Below are 16,938 nucleotides of genomic sequence, written 5' to 3'. Positions count from 1 at the left end.
TACCTGCTTCCCTCGATAGAAGAGGCGCTGCTGATGCGGGCTCACGTTGAATATATCCCGTATTTTGACCCGGAGCGTCTCAATCTTGGTCAGTCTGGAGAGATCCTCTACGGTTCGGGTCTCCTTCCCGTCTATGGTGCGAACCTGGATCCACATCGTCTCGCCCGCCCTTGTTTACGCCTCAGATAAATGGCTGAATATCTATGTGCGGTAAATGTTGTTTCCGGTGAGAGGAGATGAGAGAGAGTCGGTAGGGTTCAAATGTGTACAATTCGCGTCTCCATCGCTTTTAATTCGTTCCAACGTAGAGCACAACGTCGGCCGGACTGGGGATCCTGCTCGTCGGGATGATGTTTCACATGAGGTCGCGGCGCCAAGAAAATCTCGCGATATTACATGCCTAGTACTTAAAGGCGCACAACAACACACTTATGGTATTTTAAATACTTTATACATTTGAATTTTAGCCATGTGATGATAAAAAACAGAGGGAGGACTTAAGTGTATATTTTAAACAAATCACGATTACACGTGATTTCTCTTACCCCGACGAGATTTTACCAGAAATACTCAAATTTCCACAGAAATGTTTACTCAATATTCTAACCTATTCAACCCAACAGCTTCCTATTTTTTTTGCTTTAATGACCTCTAAACCGAATAAATATAGCATTAGTGTCAGAATGTTGTCTAATATATTGAAAATTATGGCCACAAGTGAAGCGAAAGATGTTTCATTGTAAGGCTATCTTCTCATGCAAGAACAGCTCTAAAAGGAGGTCGAACATTAGCTTCTTGCGGCACCTAGCGGTTGAAAAACAAAAGGTTTGTGGCTCTAAGTGCATTTAAACCATAGCATCGCTCTTCAATGGGTGCCCCAAAAAAGTACGGTGGCCGAACAGGCTTTGTTTGTGTTCCAAAAACGGAGGGCAAATTGTCTCGGCGTTTTGACGTCATCGCATTAAAGACGTGCATAATATACAACTAAGCTCGTCAAGACAGACTGTAAACAAATTCATTATTATGCAGGGAATAACCTAAATGTGAGGTTATATTCTGGTTTGAATCGCTGTTCTGTATTGATCGTGAAGTGGACGTTCTTTATTTAATCTTCACTAAGACGGCTGATCCAGAAGCGTTTTGTGCACCCTGCGAGTCGACTCTTTACGGGAGGACATTAAACTCTCCAAACTTGCTAAGGTGTTGCCCACCTGCTTGTCAACTTGCTGTCACCACCAAGTGCGTCTCTTTGGGAAAGAAGTGCAGTCTACAGGGGGGCTGTCTAGTGTGAGCCTTCGGCTGGCTAATGCAGCTTTAGCTTCAGCCAGCCAGCTTGTTGTCACAGACGGTGCGCTTGCTACATGGGATGTCTTGCGTAATTTTTATTCCATTAATAAAAACATTTAATGGCGTTAGAATTCAACTATGGACACCGAGCGAAGCAATTGCAGGCCGCGGACTGGCACACATTGTAACTAGCTAGCTGGGTTGCTAAGCGTGCGAAAAAGAGGCTTGTTTGGGTTTCGGAGACGCCGCACTCAAAGGTATGTTGTGATGTTTTATTAACTTATTTATGTGCTTGTTTTTATACGTTATTTAAACATACATGCGCGCCTGCAGAAGAAAGTTTATTTACTTTTACAGCTAGCTGGCTAAACGCTAACTCTAAGCTAGCTTGATGAAAAGAGCAAAACTTTGCGAAGATTAGCCTTGTGCTCACATGAGAATAAATAATTTCTTGTGTCATGGCGTTAATTAAAATATCAACGTCACTCCAGGTAGTGCGATGGACCCTCCAGGTTGGATACCATAAGAGTGAAAGATGATGTCTTCAAGGTCCAGATGGGTGAGGAGCCCTGCTGCTGAAGATATGGACCTCAGCAATGGCACCTGTGAGGCTGAGACCATAGTAGCCCTACACTGCCCTGGAGACCACCCGGCCACCAGCAATGACGGAATGTCAGACTTCTCCAACAGCGACATCTCCCTGCCTGAGGTCTGCATCTCGACCGACTTTGAGGAAAACATGAGCTACGAGGTCCAGCAAGCCTACAGGATATTCTCCTGCTTTCTCCTCGACAAGCACAAAAGCATCGCCAACCCCTTTCTCCATCAGGAGGCCCAAGAGCGTGCCGTCAGAGGCGTCCGTGGTCTCAAGCAGTCAATGTCTTTGCGAAGGATGGAGGAGAAGTTTACGTGCCAGGAGTACAAGACCATAACGGAGTTTGTTGCTGACTTCAGACTGATGCTGGAGAACTGTTACCGCTGCCACGGTGTGGACCACTGGATGTCCAAACAGGCCCAAAAGCTGGAAATTATGCTGGAGCAGAAGCTCACACTTCTGTCCAGGTGATCATTGGAGGGTGGTGTCGTTTGAGGAACTTCATTTTTTAACGAAGTAAAGTCAAAACATTCTTAGGATAATTATAGGTTATGTCTTCCTTCGGTCTCGGGCTGATACTGACACTTGGGGGCATGATACCTGGCCTGATACCAGACAAACCATGTGATGATCTTATTATCACATACTATTTAATCATGAGCTTATTATCACGTACTATTTAATCAAAAGACCATTTTGTTTGCAGAAAATTTTCAATTTATTACATCTAATTTATTACATATCTAAACAGTGTAAACACAATAATTGCAAAAATATTTCAACAATAATATTTTATCAACAGTCTTATCAATGTCTGACAATTAAAGTTCCATTAATCAAGTTTGGGTTTTTTGGTGACTGGAGAAGCACTAAGAATATTTATAGTGTGTGTTCACGCTTGTGTGCTGTTCTCTGATTGGTTGTTTCACGGGCACGATACCAGAGCAGCATGCTCTGAGTGGACAGCTACAGGGGGCTGATACTGGACATGGTTAAACTCTATATTTTATCAGTATCACTGCCCTGGGCTTTGACACAGTATCATTTCGGCCTTTTCCCGTATCATTCATGGGCGGTTTCTAGGGTACAGGGCCAATTAATACTGTAGTGGCCGTATAATGTGGATTATCACATACTACAGTATTAATACTGTAGTATGTGATAATGTGGATTATCGTGCCCGTGAAACAACCAATCAGAGAACAGCGCACAAGCGTGAACACACAGCGTTTGTTTTGCTGCCCAAACTTGATTAATGGAACTTTAATTGTCAGACATTGATAAGATAAGACTGTTGATAAAATATTATTGTTGAAAAAATTTTGCAATATTGTGTTTACACTGTTTAGATATAATACATGTAATAAACTGAACATTTTCTGGAAACAAAATGGTCTTTTGATTAAATAGTATGTGTTCGGTCTCGGGCTGATACTGGCACGCGGGGGCATGATACCTGGCCTGATACCAGACCAACCATGTGATAACCTATAAATATAGCAGCAACAGAACCAATGCTGTAATAGCGGCAAGAAGCAAACTGCTCAGCCAGTATATAGGAGACTTTTCTGCAGTTAATATAATGGAGCATGTTTAGGTTAGCTGATAAAACCATAGGGAGGAAGATGTACTTCATGCTGTGTGATAAATCAATTTTAATGTACAGTATTTAGGAAGTTTGTCATTTTGTGCTGTACACCCTGCCTCTCGCCCGAAGATGGCGAAGACCCTTGTGAGTATCAGCGGTAGAAAATGAATGAAGTCATGTTTACCAATAATGTGAGAGCTCAAGCGGATGAATACTTGTTTTGTTTTGTTGCCACACCTCTGACATCTCTCTCTTCCTGCCCAAACTAGGACACTTCGGGAGAAGACGACGTTGGCTGTGACCTCCAAAGGACGTTTCGGTGCAGAGGAGGAGCGAAGTCCGGGGGGAACCTCCACAAGGAGGCGGCTGTCGGCTCGTAGCCTGGCGACCATCACTGTTGGCGGGCACGAGTCTGTCATGGTGCAGGCCCTGAGGCTGGAGGAGCAGCAGAGAGCCAAGGAGGAAAGGAGGTGACGGGATTAATAGTTTAAAGAAATGATTGTTGCTGCAACATTATTATTATTACTATTATTATTATTAATAGTAGTAGTAGTATCATTATTGTGGAATCTTTGAGGTTAATTTAAACATTACATTTTGGAAGAGTACTTCACATCTTAACATAAAATAGGTAAAAATAGGTAAAAATTGGTATATTCTTGTTGAATTATGTTACCACATAACTGTGGTATTTTGTCATGACTATATTAAAACGGTCCTGTTACGCATTAATACCTAGCTATAAACTGCTAAAAGAGTTTCCACAATAATACACAAGGTAGTGGTTGTGACGCCTTGTTTATGTTGTTGAAGAATCTGAATGAGATCTACGCATGCTGTATACCATAAGGTAATAATTGGAGGATGTTCAGTGGTATACATTGTGGTAGCCTTCAAATATTTATTTAGACCAGGGGTCTCAAACTCAATTTACCTGGGGGCCACTGGAGCTAGGGTCTGGGCAAGGCTGGGCCGCATCAGGTTTTTAAAAAAAAAAAAAAAAACGCGTTTATTAAAAACAGAAAAATATACAAACTTTTTCAGTGCTTTGGTTTTGATTGATTTTCTACAATAAAAGCTCTGATAAAACATTCCACTGTTCTCAAATATCTTAATTTTTATTTTTCTGCACAAAATAAGATGAAAAATAAATAAACAAATCAAGAATAAAGAAAATCAATCAATCAGTAATACATGAATATAATAATAATAATAATAATAAAACGGCAAATAATAAAAACTTAAGAAACCACATATAGTTGGTGGGTAGACAAATTATTTTTTTTCATTTTAAAATTAACAAAGCATTATTAGAGCCCTGTAGACATGACAAAATACGACTATAGTCACATTTATACTTTTTTTATTTACAACATATTAAAGGGTCTACTACAGGGTCTTGAGACGCATGCTAACTCGCAAACTAGAGAGCTAGCGACCTAAACGGTAGCCTTCAAGTTATTTCCTTTAAACTTAAATAGCAAAAAACTTACCACTTCCACACGGATAGGGAGGATAACTATTAACAGTTATTTAACCTTTAACATGAACATTAATCAAACGTAATAATTTTTTTTACCATACAGCATCCATATCAAACTTGCGCGGGCCGCACTAACATTAAACTTTCATATCAAGGCGGGGGCCTCAAACTAGTGTCCTGCGGGTCGCATGTTTGAGACCCCTGATTTAGACTTTGTGTACAAGTCAACAAGACATTGTTATTTTTCAGGCAACGTGAGCTGGAGAAGAAAGAAGCCGTAGAAATGTCGGCCAAGGCGGTGGAAGAGTGGGAGCAGACTTTGCTGTCCCAGGCGTCCCCCCACACTGTGGATACCCTGTGGGAGCTCCCTGCTATAGGCCACTTTCTGTGCCTGGCTCAGACCGCACTCAACCTCCCAGAGATTGTCTTTTTTGAGCTGGAGCGCTGCTTGCTGATGCCCCGCTGCAGCACCCTTCTTTCCAAGATCATGTCATCCCTCCTGTCCCCGTGGCAGAAGAGGGCCACCCTGCACCGCCGGCCCGCTCTGCTGTACCGCCGCTGGGAGGCAGAGCTCAGGCTGCGCGTCAAGGGCTGGTATCGAACAGTCGCCGCTTCTCGTGATCAGCTGGCTCGCGCCGAGCAGCTGGGGCTCTGTCACCAGTTTTTCCGCCACCTGGGGCCGGTGAACCCCTTGGAGGAGAAGCCCTTTCACCTGCTGCCCTTCTACCAGCGAGTGTGGCTTCTGAAGGGACTGTGCGATCACGTGTATGAGACCCAGAAGGACGTTCAGGATGCTGTACTGGCACAGCCCATTCATGAATGCAGGGAGTCCATTTTGGGCTACGACACCAAGGACAATGCTTACATACATTTCCCGCATTTCTGCGGGGCCGACTTAAGGATCTACTGCCAGAGTCCCAGCAAGCCTCCTGCTTTTCCCTTCCCCTTGTTGCTGGTGAGAAGGGACACTGAAGATTCTGGTGCATTGAAGCATGAGGAGGACAGAGCATTTTGTAGAAAACCGTCTGGAGATTTGGGGCAGACATTAAGGTGCTTGAAAAGGGAAAACGGGGATGGTGGGGAACATGAAGAAAGATGTTGGTCTATGAAGGAGGAGGAGGTGTGTGATTCAGGGTCCTCAGATGGAGACTCATCAATAGCGGTGAAAAGACAATTTCAGGAAGAGACTTTAGAGTGTAAATCCAGCACAAATGTTGCAATAAACAAAGAGAAGGGTTTCTCCTTGGGCTCAGTGCATGTCGTTAAAGCAGAGGGCCTTGGCCTGAATGTAGGCGAACATAGCTACACTGGTAGGTCACCTGCATGCTCTGCGGACGTCACATCACCAGCTCAACCCTTGGGGACCAAAGCAGAAAGCAGAAACGCTCAAACACCACCGCCCTGTTTGGATTGTCGACAATCTGTGAAATCTCTGCAGCACAACTGTAACTGTGGCGACTCTACCCATGGAGCGCAAAACCTCAACAAAGACGACAAAACACAGTCGAAAAAAAAGAAATGGAAGAAAAACATGCAGCAAAATGTGAGCCTGCACCCGGCTGAGGCAAACCAATCTTCTGCACAGGGAATTACAGCAACGAGCCAGAGGAAAGATAAGAAGAGAAAGCATAAAGAAGGTAAGAAAAGGGTTATATAGCATATACTGTGTGTGTATATATATATATATATATATATATATATATATATATATATATAGGTGGCACGACGGTCGAGTGGTTAGCGCACAGACCTCACAGCTAGGAGACCAGCGTTCAATTCCACCCTCGGCCATCTCTGTGTGGAGTTTGCATGTTCTCCCCGTGCATGCATGGGTTTTCTCCGGTACTCCGGTTTCCTCCCACATTCCAAAAACATGCTAGGTTAATTGGTGACTCCAAATTGTCCATAGGTATGAATGTGAGTGTGAATGGTTGTTTGTCTATATGTGCCCTGTGATTGGCTGGCGACCAGTCCAGGAAAAAGCGGTAGAAAATGAATGAATGTATATATGTATCCCACTATCAATCCTCCAAATATTTATGATGTAATGTTCCATAAACTCCAGTGTAGGAATGTCAAATAGAATACTATAATAAATATCTGGGAGCGGGCACTTTAATTTATATGTATTTTTGATTTTGTAAAAAGACTAAATAATGTATATACTGTATGAATTTATAGACAAAGCTATGTGTACACACCTTGTGTACCTGAGCCGCTTAAGTTAATGCTTGTTGATGTTTTTTGAGGCACCTTACATGTCAATTTGCTTGTTTTTTTTCCTTAAAATGTTGTTGATTCAACAGGAAAGAAGCTTGTATCCGCTAAGAAAATTAAAGATGAGCCTTCGGCTGAGCCATCGTTTAAGGTAGCCACATACTTACATTTGACTTAGCATTTTTTTTGTATTTTTGTAGCTACTTTTGAGGAGTAATAATATTCCTATTTTGTATTACCTAACTTTTATCATTGTCTTTTGCAGTTGGTTTGCACCAGTCTGCAAGAGTTGCGAGAGCTGATCAGCAAAACCGAGGATGAGCTTGACGATCTGGAGAGCACGAAAAAGAAATTGGTAGGCAATCACGATGATCTTGATTATTTCAGAGCGTCATGTCGATTTTCCTTTTGAACGGTCAGGATCGTTGGTACTATCGAAGACAAGCTGTGAAGGACCTCCACAGCACTCTTATCAGACTACTCAACGAGCTCTCTCCCTGGGAACCCAAACTTGTGAAGGCCCACCACAGAAACAGGTACTCTTCAGTATCTATAGCAATAACAGCTAGAGCCGCAACAATTAATCGACGATTAAGCAACTATCCAATTAATTGACAACTATTTTGGTATTCAGTTCATGTTTTTTTTAATGAAAAAAATTAAATATCCTCTGCTTTTACCATGGGCTGCAAGGCGGCCGAATGGTTAGCGTGCAGGCCTCACAGCGAGGAGACCCGAGTTCAATTCCACCCTTGGATTCCGGTTTCCTCCCACATTCCAAAAAATGCTAGGTTAATTGGCGACTCCAAATTGTCCATAGGTTGTCTATATGTGCCCTGTGTTTGGCTGGCGACCAGTCCAGGGTGTACCCTGCCTCTGGCCCGAAGACAGCTGGGATAGGCTCCAGCACCCCCCGCAACCCTCATGAGGATAAGCGGTAGAAAATGAATGAATGAATGAATGAAAATTGTCCATAGGTATGAATGTGAGTGTGAATGGTTGTTTGTTTATATGTGCCCTGTGATTGGCTGGCGACCAGTCCAGGGTGTACCCCGCCTCTGGCCCGAAGACAGCTGGGATAGGCTCCAGCACCCCCGCGACCCTTGTGAGGATAAGCGGTAGAAAATGAATGCTTTTACCTTCTCAAATGTGAATTGTTTTTATGTCCTTAGTCATCAATGAAAGCAGTGGGCCCTAACCAGGGCCTAATCGATTGCTTGATTAATCGAAACAATAAGCATAAGATTAATCGAAAATAATGGTTTGCAGCCCTAATAATAGCCAATATGATAATGTGCCTCTGTTAAGCAGGACAAGCCTACCCTCACTTCCTCTCTTTTCCCTTCCAGGCTTCGTTTGAAGAAGGAGTTTGATGATTTCAGGAAGCATCCGGAGTATAGTAACTTTGTACGAGAGGAGTGTATGTCATCCTCCTCCTCCTCATCTTCAGATGATGAAGATACGGGTGTCCAAAAGGAAGAGTTTTTGTTGGATGACTATCGAGGGTCAAAAGAAGATCTGGAACGCATTGTTCCCAGAGGCCTTTGGACTGGGGGTAACGTATTTAGCATTAGATGGGCTGTGTGATACCTGGATGGATAATATTTTAAGTACCAGTGTCTCTGATTTACATCTCTGGTTTGTTTATAGGGAGCACTGGAGATTTAGTAGCTGAATCTGTCGGAGACCGATCACCAACCTTTGTCATCGCCAACCACCAAAAACATCCGGACAGTGCCGAAAAACTACCAAGAATTCCAACTGACACTTATTGTGCCACAGGCTGCGGTCTGAAGTCCACATATGAGAAGATATCATTAAATCAATGTAGGGATTCAAACACAGAATGTGCTCCCCACCTACCTAAAGGCTACACGCCCATTCCGACTTTGCTTGCAAAGAGCGTGGGAAACAAAGTGACCTTAATGAAACGGCCTGTTAATTACTCAGGGCCTAACAACCTAAATAACAAGCAGTGTTCAAACCCCCTGCCTGGGTTTTTAATAGAGAAGGCAAAAGCACAAAACCCTGAAACCACTACACAGCAGACACAAAGAGAAGAGGCTCCTTTTGAGTTAGACTGGGGCGAACCAAGTGTGACTTCATTACAAACTGATCTCCAAGGAGTGTCAAGTGCACCTGAGGGTTTGGGTCGTCTTGGAATGAAAGACGTTGGCAATCTTCCCAAGCTGGACCACAAAACACAGGAGAAGATCATGCAACATGTCGTGATTCTGCCTTCCATTCATGAATCAGAGGAGCAGCAGGGTACTAAAGATTCCACCAATGTGCCTGGCTTCACCATTCCGGACAGGAGAGTTCCTGTACAGGAAGTGGATGCCCAGCGAGTGAAGACACTTTCCCTTTCAGTCCCCCAAAACACAACAGGATTCCAAGGTACGTCAACTGCGAGAACATCACAGAGTATGGATATAAGGCCGTCAGTGTGTTCCAAACCCCCAGACAAAAAGCAGGAACTTAAAACGATGTGCATCCGTGATTCCCAGTCCATACTCGTAACAACCCGAGGAGGCAACACCGGCATCGTCAAAGTACAGACGTCCTCCGCCCAGAATCCACTCGGCTCTTTGTTTACCAGTCCAGTCATCACCATTTCCCCGCAGTTTAAAGCCTTCCTTGTGTCCAAGACTTCAGAGGCCTCCACCTCTACCACCGCAACACTGACCAGCCCAGCAGTAGCCCAACCTCAGAGGCACAGTCCTTCCAAGTTAAAATCGTTCTCCACCATCCCAGATTCTGAAGTCTCTACACTCATTCCTGTGACAGACTCAAGAAGTTGGACTTCAAGACCTCCTTCAAATCCCGGTTCTATTGTCGGTGGCACTCAGTCGGTTAAAAGTGCCACCGATTCTCTCACACAAGCTAAAATAGTCAACCAGCCTGGGTTGAAGCGGCCTGCCACAGAGGAGCAATCCCAAGTTACAAAATTTATCCTGGTTAATCCTCCCTCCTCCTCCTCATTCTCCTCCTCTTCCGCTTCGACTGTAGCTGAATCAAAAGACACATCTTCCACAAATTTTAGTTCAAGGGTGGTCATTGTCAACCAGCCAGCAGCAACGGCATCATCCTCTACTTCAGTGGACAGTGTTCCCAAGCAGACCACAACAACAGTGGGATCAACATTTAGTGGACATCCGCTAACTATGTCATTGTCAAGTCTGAATGTCGGATCAAGTCCTGGTGTCAACTCGGCTGTGATGCCCAAGGGAAAGAGCGTCACCCTCCCAACAGGTGGGTTTGATTTACTGTATTTACCTGAATATGAGATGCCCATATGAGTGACAGGAAAAAGCTTTCTTTGGGGGGGGAAGTGGTTTGTGGCACCTGTTGGTTTGCTTGTATAACTCTGGAGACCACAGATACTTTTTCAAGACTCTTTTTCAAAAACATTTTTAAGACCAAAATTGTGTTTTCCCTATCCGAGAAATAATTGCATTAAAACATTTCATATTTGTTTTGTTGAATTACTTTTATTTAATTGGTCACCAAATTGCATCATAGCTTCTTCTATGTTTTTTGATAACTGTTGAGTGACTGTTTTCCAGGCCTGGCCGCTATATATAGCTGTAATTTAGGTAGCGATAATTTAATTTCCACAAAGTTGGGTTCAATGCTTATTGTACCCAATGGTAATAGTTATATATTTGTAGCTACAGCATAGCATAGCAAGCCTGTTTTACCATCATTTTTACCATCATTAGAGCCCTGCTGACATGAAATAACACCCCTATAGTCACATTTACGCTCCGATTATTCTTTATTTACGCTACATTTGCGCAGGCTACGGGATCACTGCAGGGACATAAGAGACAGCTGACTCTCACAGAATATACATACTGTAGCTGTTAGCTACCTCGCTAACTAGTAAACCTCCTATTCATTTGTTTGAAATTTAAAGTTTCAAACGTAGTGGGGAAGAAGGACAAAGTCAGACGGCAATAATGTACCACTTCCACAGGAAATGGGAGGAAACAAACTACATGCAGTGTTAAGGTTATGTAATGTAACATTACTGATGCCTAGTGACCAGAATACCAAAATACATATTTGTATTTCAGTATTTTTTGACCAATATGCTATAGTAGACGACATTTATTTATTTTTGAAAAACTGGAATCGAGTTAGGGAGCAATATTCAAACCACAATATAGTGAGGGACAACTGTCTTTTTCTCTAGGGGAAATATCTAAAAATGTATACACTAAAAGCATTCTTAATGTACGTTCCACTCTTGTGTGTCTGCAGGGCTTCAGATCCAGTTGTCAGGGATGACAACAACCATCGGACAGTCCATCGGTGCTCTCTCATGTCCCACTTCCAAACTCACGCCCGTAGCAGATACACAACCAGCATCTGCAATCCAGCCGGCCCCTTTCACAAATTCAAATATAGTCACAAGCTCTCTTAGCCAGCTTATTCCCAGTGCTACATGGACCAAAACATTTCAACCCCATTCTTTCACATCTACTATGACCACGTCTCAGCCTGCAGCAAGTCCAGGAACGGGTCCTACTCAGCTGGCTTGTCCAAAACCCACCTCTAACCTTGATCATCCACAAGCTATTGTGCAAATGGGTAAAGAACCTACCCTCATCTTGTCTTCCCTTCAAAATGGTCTCAATAAATCCCCAATGGCCAACAGTACGCAGTTCACCAGCCCTGCTACTGATGCCCAGCAGAGGATAGTCATCAAGACCTTCAAGCCCCTTTCAGCTGGCACACAGATCATTCTGAACAACACATGCTTTATAGTTCCACCACAGGGTTTGGGGCCAGGTAGCCACGTACTCATCATCCCCAGCCCTTCTTCACAAAAAGTGCCTAATACCACCGGTAACAGCATCGGACCACCACAAGGAGCGAGTCAATGTCCAGGAACCACTCAAGTACCAATTTTAGGAGTGAATTCTCCTTTTGTAGCATGCACAGTTGGTCCGAACAGTATCGGAACAGTCCAGAGCCCTTCAGCACGCTTTAGTACCTCAGCATCACTTGTGGTAAATACATCCCCTGTAGTCGTACCCCAACCCAGTTTAGCCAAAAGTTCAGCGTATGTGTCCCAAGCCATAACCAGCTCTGCTCTTGGTTCTGTTCTTGCTCCGATCAGATTGCCCTCTGGTACTGGTTCTGGTACCGGTATCTCATCTCAATCCAAATGTTCCACTGCAGTCACCCAATCTTTGCCCTTATTACCGTCACCATTGTTGTTGTCTTCACCAGGTCCGTATAGCAGTTCCGTCATACAAAGCACGCTGCATTTTCAGGATATCTCACCCCTGAAGACCCCAAGTATCCAACCGTCATCAACAATGGCTGCTCCGAACACCGCATCCAGGATTCAGACCCCGCCGGTCGTGGCGGCACCTGCATCCGTCAGTTTTGTCACCGCTTCTCAACCGCTGACTTTACTCAACACCATCCACCAATCCATCGCTGTTACCAATCGGCTCAAGCCGTCTTTGCAGAAATCCCCTTTAGGTCTGGCTAACAGCGTCCAAGCATCCAAGCTTCTCATTAGTCCCGACGGGGCGGTTTTAAGTCAGATCGTTGCGCACCAACTCCACACATGCGACGCTACTACTTTACAGCCTTCACAAGCCGACACCAAGTCAACCAAATGACTCTAAAATGTCATTATTTATATTCTTTAAGAGATGTTAAAACTGCTATCTAGTTGTTTTACTCCAAAAAGTAGTTTTTACTCTGTCTACTACTGAGGTTGCCCATTAATGGATGTATGTTTGTTGTTTGTTTTTTTTTTTCTTCATGGCCAGTAAACGGTGGGGAAATGTAAAATGGATTAGTGCTTCAAAAGCCAACTTTACTACTTTAAATGTTTAATAGAACATGACACTTGTTTGTATACCCATTCTGTGCATATGAGTTGGAAATTGCATTTTACAGTGGAGGAAATGTAAAGACTAGACCAACTGGATTTGTACAACATGTTTTGCACTCATTTTTTATTTATTTTCTACCATATAGAGTTTCCTACATAGGTTCATTTTCATGGAACTAATGTGGCAGTTAAAGCATGGAAAGAATAATAAACATCTATCCCCCCATTTGTTTTTTTTTGGAGGGGGGTTGTTCCTTCTACACAAGACTCCTCGTCGTGTTTGAATCGTTTCTTGTGACAATATGAGCATTGTGTGTGTGAATTTCTTCTTTGCGTGTTCTTTTATGGTGAATAAGGAGGCGGCAACGGTCCAGAGGAGATCTTTTCATAGGCGGGAGGAGCGTTTGGCATCTGCAGAGGTCGATGACAAAAACAGGTCATGATTGTAGTTGAATTTGTTTTTTGTACACCAAACCGCCTGACACTTACCACAGACTGCAGGCTGCCAAAGTCAGTGAGTGCCATCTTGTTTTGTGCAGAGTGTCCGGCCTCTGAGTACTGACCTCCAATGTAAGCTGGCGACCCCGACCTGGGACTCTATTGTAGACATGACGATAAACATACTTGATTTGGTACACCCTTGCAGTGGAATTAGGACTCTTTGTGATGTGTGTATATTGTGCAAAATGTATCCGCACAGTGGCCTAGTGGTTTGCATGTTGGCCACACAGTCAGGAAATCTGGGTTTGTATCCAAGTTGGAATGGGATTTTGTGTGGATTTTGCATTTTTTTGCCAGCCAATCACAGGGCACATATAGACAAACAACCATTCACACTCACATTCATACCTATGGAGAATTTGGAGTCGCTAATTAACCTAGCATGTTTTTGGAATGTGGGAGGAAACCGGAGTACCTGGAGAAAACCCACGTATGCACGGGGAGAACATGCAAACTCCACACAGAGATGGCCGAGGGTGGAATTGAACTTGAGTCTCCTAGTTGTGAGGCCTTGTGCAGCCGTTTTTCAACCAATCCAACATGTACTTATCGGTCTCCTAAAGGTTTGTGCCATATTTTGTAGTGATTTGGCAAAACCCCCTAAACTTATACATTATGTTTTATAAGAGCGCATTAAGTCGTGTGAGAAATTTCAAGTCAGTCCGACTTATGGAGGTTAAACATTGTTGTTTCATAACAGCGCCACCATGGTGTTTTTGTCTGAAAAATAATAGCTCAGGCAACAGAGTAGGGGTACACAAATCCATTAGGTCTTCACCCTGATTTTCTTGTAGCCACCCCTCCTCTTAAAATACCAGCAGCCCAGGACGACGAGAGCAGCCAGGATGATCACCAACAGAGCAACACCCACGGCCCTGTGATGCACAGCAAAATCATAAAAATCTCACTTTTCACACATATTTACGACTTTTTATGTCTAGCATCCGACAATTACCACACAATGTCATAGTTGACGTCCATACCAAGCAATTGAAACCTACATAAACACAAAGAAGACTTACTCCTCAGCTCGGACAAATCCACGTCGACTGCTGGCAAAGTAAATGTTGAAGTCTCCTCGAGGCATCCCGTCTGTGTTGTTGCAACGCATCAAGCTGTGCCAACAGAAGGGAAGGCGGGGAAGCAAATTAATTAATAACAGCCCTGAATATGGCTTACCATCTTCTTTCTTTGTCCAAAACAATACTATTACTGTAACTGTGCCAAAAAACTTTATTTAGAGAGAAAAACCTGACACTGTGTACCCTTAAATAGAATTTTTTTGACAAATATACTTGCATATTTGTTCATAGTTCTCCTGTAGTAGGGGTTCCACTTTTCCACATTTTGTGACATTAAAGAGGCTAAGCTATTTGAAGGAAAAGGAAAGGTTAATTAAATTTTTATTATATTTGATTATATTATATTTTATTATATTTTATTATATATCATTATATATTATAATCAATTAAATAAAAAAACTCATGTATTATTGTATTATTGTAAATAAACTGGACATTTTACACATGCACTGTCTATGTTAATTAGATCCAATGCCTCAAAATCTCAAAATTATGCTTTATTATATTATATTTTATTATATATTATAATTAATTAAATAAAAAATAAAATTCATGTATTATTGTAAGTAAACTGGACATTTTACACATGCACTGTCTATGTTAATTAGATCCAATGCCTCAAAATCTCAAAATTATGCCTTATTATATTATTTGTTATTAGATTATATTAGATTTTATTATATATTATAATTAATTTAAAAAAATAAAATAACATTCATGTATTATGGTATTATTGTAAGTAAACTGGACATTTTACACATGCACTGTCTATGTTAATTAGATCCAATGCCTCAAAATCTCAAAATTATGCTTTTTATCAAGACTACAGCAGGGTGCAGTGTAATATTTTGGTTCTATTTACAGTTTGACTACTTGAAAGGGGGAAATACATCAATATTTCCAAGACATTTTTTAAATTAAGTACACCCAGGAATATTTTTTTAATTTCCTCACAAAAGCATTTTGGGGTGGCAACATTGTTGACCAAAAAAGTGCACATCTGATTTAAAGTACTCCCATTTGAAAATCACTGTTTTACACCATTGGGCAACAATTTTAAAATAAATCAATTATTAAATATTATCTTTTTAATTATTATTTTTTAAAGCTTTTGCCGCATGGGCAGGTGTTATAGTAGGTGATGTTGTGATATCTACATCTAATCTGACAAGGAATCATCATTCAATTTAGATAAACATCTGTATTCCAGAATTCAACACCAAAAAAAAGCAGAAACATCATCTTACCAAATTGGATAATTCAATTGCAGACAAGTGGTCCACTCTCTGTCTCCAGCTTACAGAGTCAGGCGCCTCTCCTCTCCTGTTTTACTACTTGTTCCACCAACCCCAAATTCTTTTCCCTCTCCCATGTCCCGGAGAAAAGAAAAAAAACTCCTCATGACCGTCACGGGTTTGGAGACTTGTGGATTAGTCCATTGAAGCAGCGTAATCACCGTGAAACGCCCCCCCACTCCAAGAACCTGAATGCAACATGATTATCCACTCGTGGAAACCGTGAGGCAGTCAGCTGGTGGAGTTTTTTTGTGCTCTTTGTCGTTTCAAATGAATACCCACAGGCATTGAAGACAATGATAAACTCATGAAAGATACTGTATGTTACTTAAGAGAAAATAGGGGTAGTTTTTTATGGCAAAGTTCCCCCTTTAGAAAAGTTTATTTTCTATATATACTGTTATATTCTTGTTATAGATACATATACATACACACATGCAAGCATGAAGCTCTGTACTGCATAAATAGAGGAAGTAAAGTGTTGTGTTGGTGCAGTCCCACTTTCCTCCGATTGGAGGTGCTGCAGGACGGTTGAACATGAGGGATTAATGTGGAAAAAAACTTCTAAAACATAATTTTGACTGATAAACAATATAATAATACAATAATAAATAATAAGAGAAAAAAATAATAACAAATCCTGATTGATAAATTAAGCAAATAAAGACTGAGTCCCGCTATATCGCTCAGGCTGCACTACAGCGTCCATTCACAGGCGCGATCCCACTACTGAGCGGCACGGGGGTTTTGACCTGCTCCGTTGCCGACCTGGGCCGGTACACCCCTCCTTAGACGACGTGGTCGTCCCGGGCTTCCCCAGGAGAACCATATCGATACCGAGCTTAGCGCGGACACCCGATCGACATAGTCCGCTGCAGCTCAGAACTCCCGAGTTCAAACGATCCGCCAGTCTCAGCCTCCCAGTAGCTTGGACAACAGGCGCGCGCCACCGCACCCGGCGCCGGTTGAGGTTTCTCATAGGCCTTTAGCCTTTATGCGAATGACGTCACGAACCTGGAAACACTCAGCA

General features: G+C 42.5%; 3 protein-coding genes across 3 annotated transcripts in view; 1 reads left to right on the top strand and 2 right to left on the bottom strand.

Annotated features, from left to right (window-relative positions):
- Positions 1-369, bottom strand: part of uhrf2 (ubiquitin like with PHD and ring finger domains 2) — a 28,800-nt gene extending 28,431 nt beyond the window's left edge. The window contains exon 1 of the mRNA XM_058059905.2: positions 4-369. Within this exon, the coding sequence (XP_057915888.2) occupies positions 4-156 (153 nt within the window). The 5' untranslated portion in view covers positions 157-369. The remainder of the gene's footprint in view (positions 1-3) is intronic.
- Positions 370-872: 503 nt separating this feature from the next.
- brd10 (bromodomain containing 10) lies at positions 873-13,308 on the top strand. Its single transcript, XM_058064522.2, has 10 exons — positions 873-1,544; positions 1,779-2,349; positions 3,740-3,940; positions 5,203-6,590; positions 7,260-7,321; positions 7,436-7,525; positions 7,591-7,706; positions 8,520-8,725; positions 8,821-10,422; positions 11,437-13,308. Exons 2-10 carry the CDS (start codon positions 1,823-1,825, stop codon positions 12,810-12,812), a joined length of 5,568 nt encoding a protein of 1,855 aa, XP_057920505.2. The 5' UTR covers positions 873-1,544; positions 1,779-1,822; the 3' UTR covers positions 12,813-13,308.
- Positions 13,033-16,023, bottom strand: mlana (melan-A). The gene is made up of 5 exons (XM_058064524.2): positions 15,861-16,023; positions 14,554-14,646; positions 14,310-14,406; positions 13,520-13,627; positions 13,033-13,441 (listed from the first exon to the last, which is right to left on the bottom strand). Exons 2-5 carry the CDS (start codon positions 14,640-14,642, stop codon positions 13,373-13,375), a joined length of 363 nt encoding a protein of 120 aa, XP_057920507.2. The 5' UTR covers positions 14,643-14,646; positions 15,861-16,023; the 3' UTR covers positions 13,033-13,372.
- Between the last annotated feature and the right edge of the window lie 915 nt (positions 16,024-16,938).

This window comes from Doryrhamphus excisus, linkage group LG10 (assembly GCF_037039965.1).
Source record: "Doryrhamphus excisus strain RoL-2023G ecotype Guam linkage group LG10, RoL_Dexc_Guam_v1.1, whole genome shotgun sequence".
Lineage (NCBI taxonomy): Eukaryota > Metazoa > Chordata > Actinopteri > Syngnathiformes > Syngnathidae > Doryrhamphus > Doryrhamphus excisus.
This window is presented reverse-complemented; position numbering and strand designations above follow the sequence as displayed.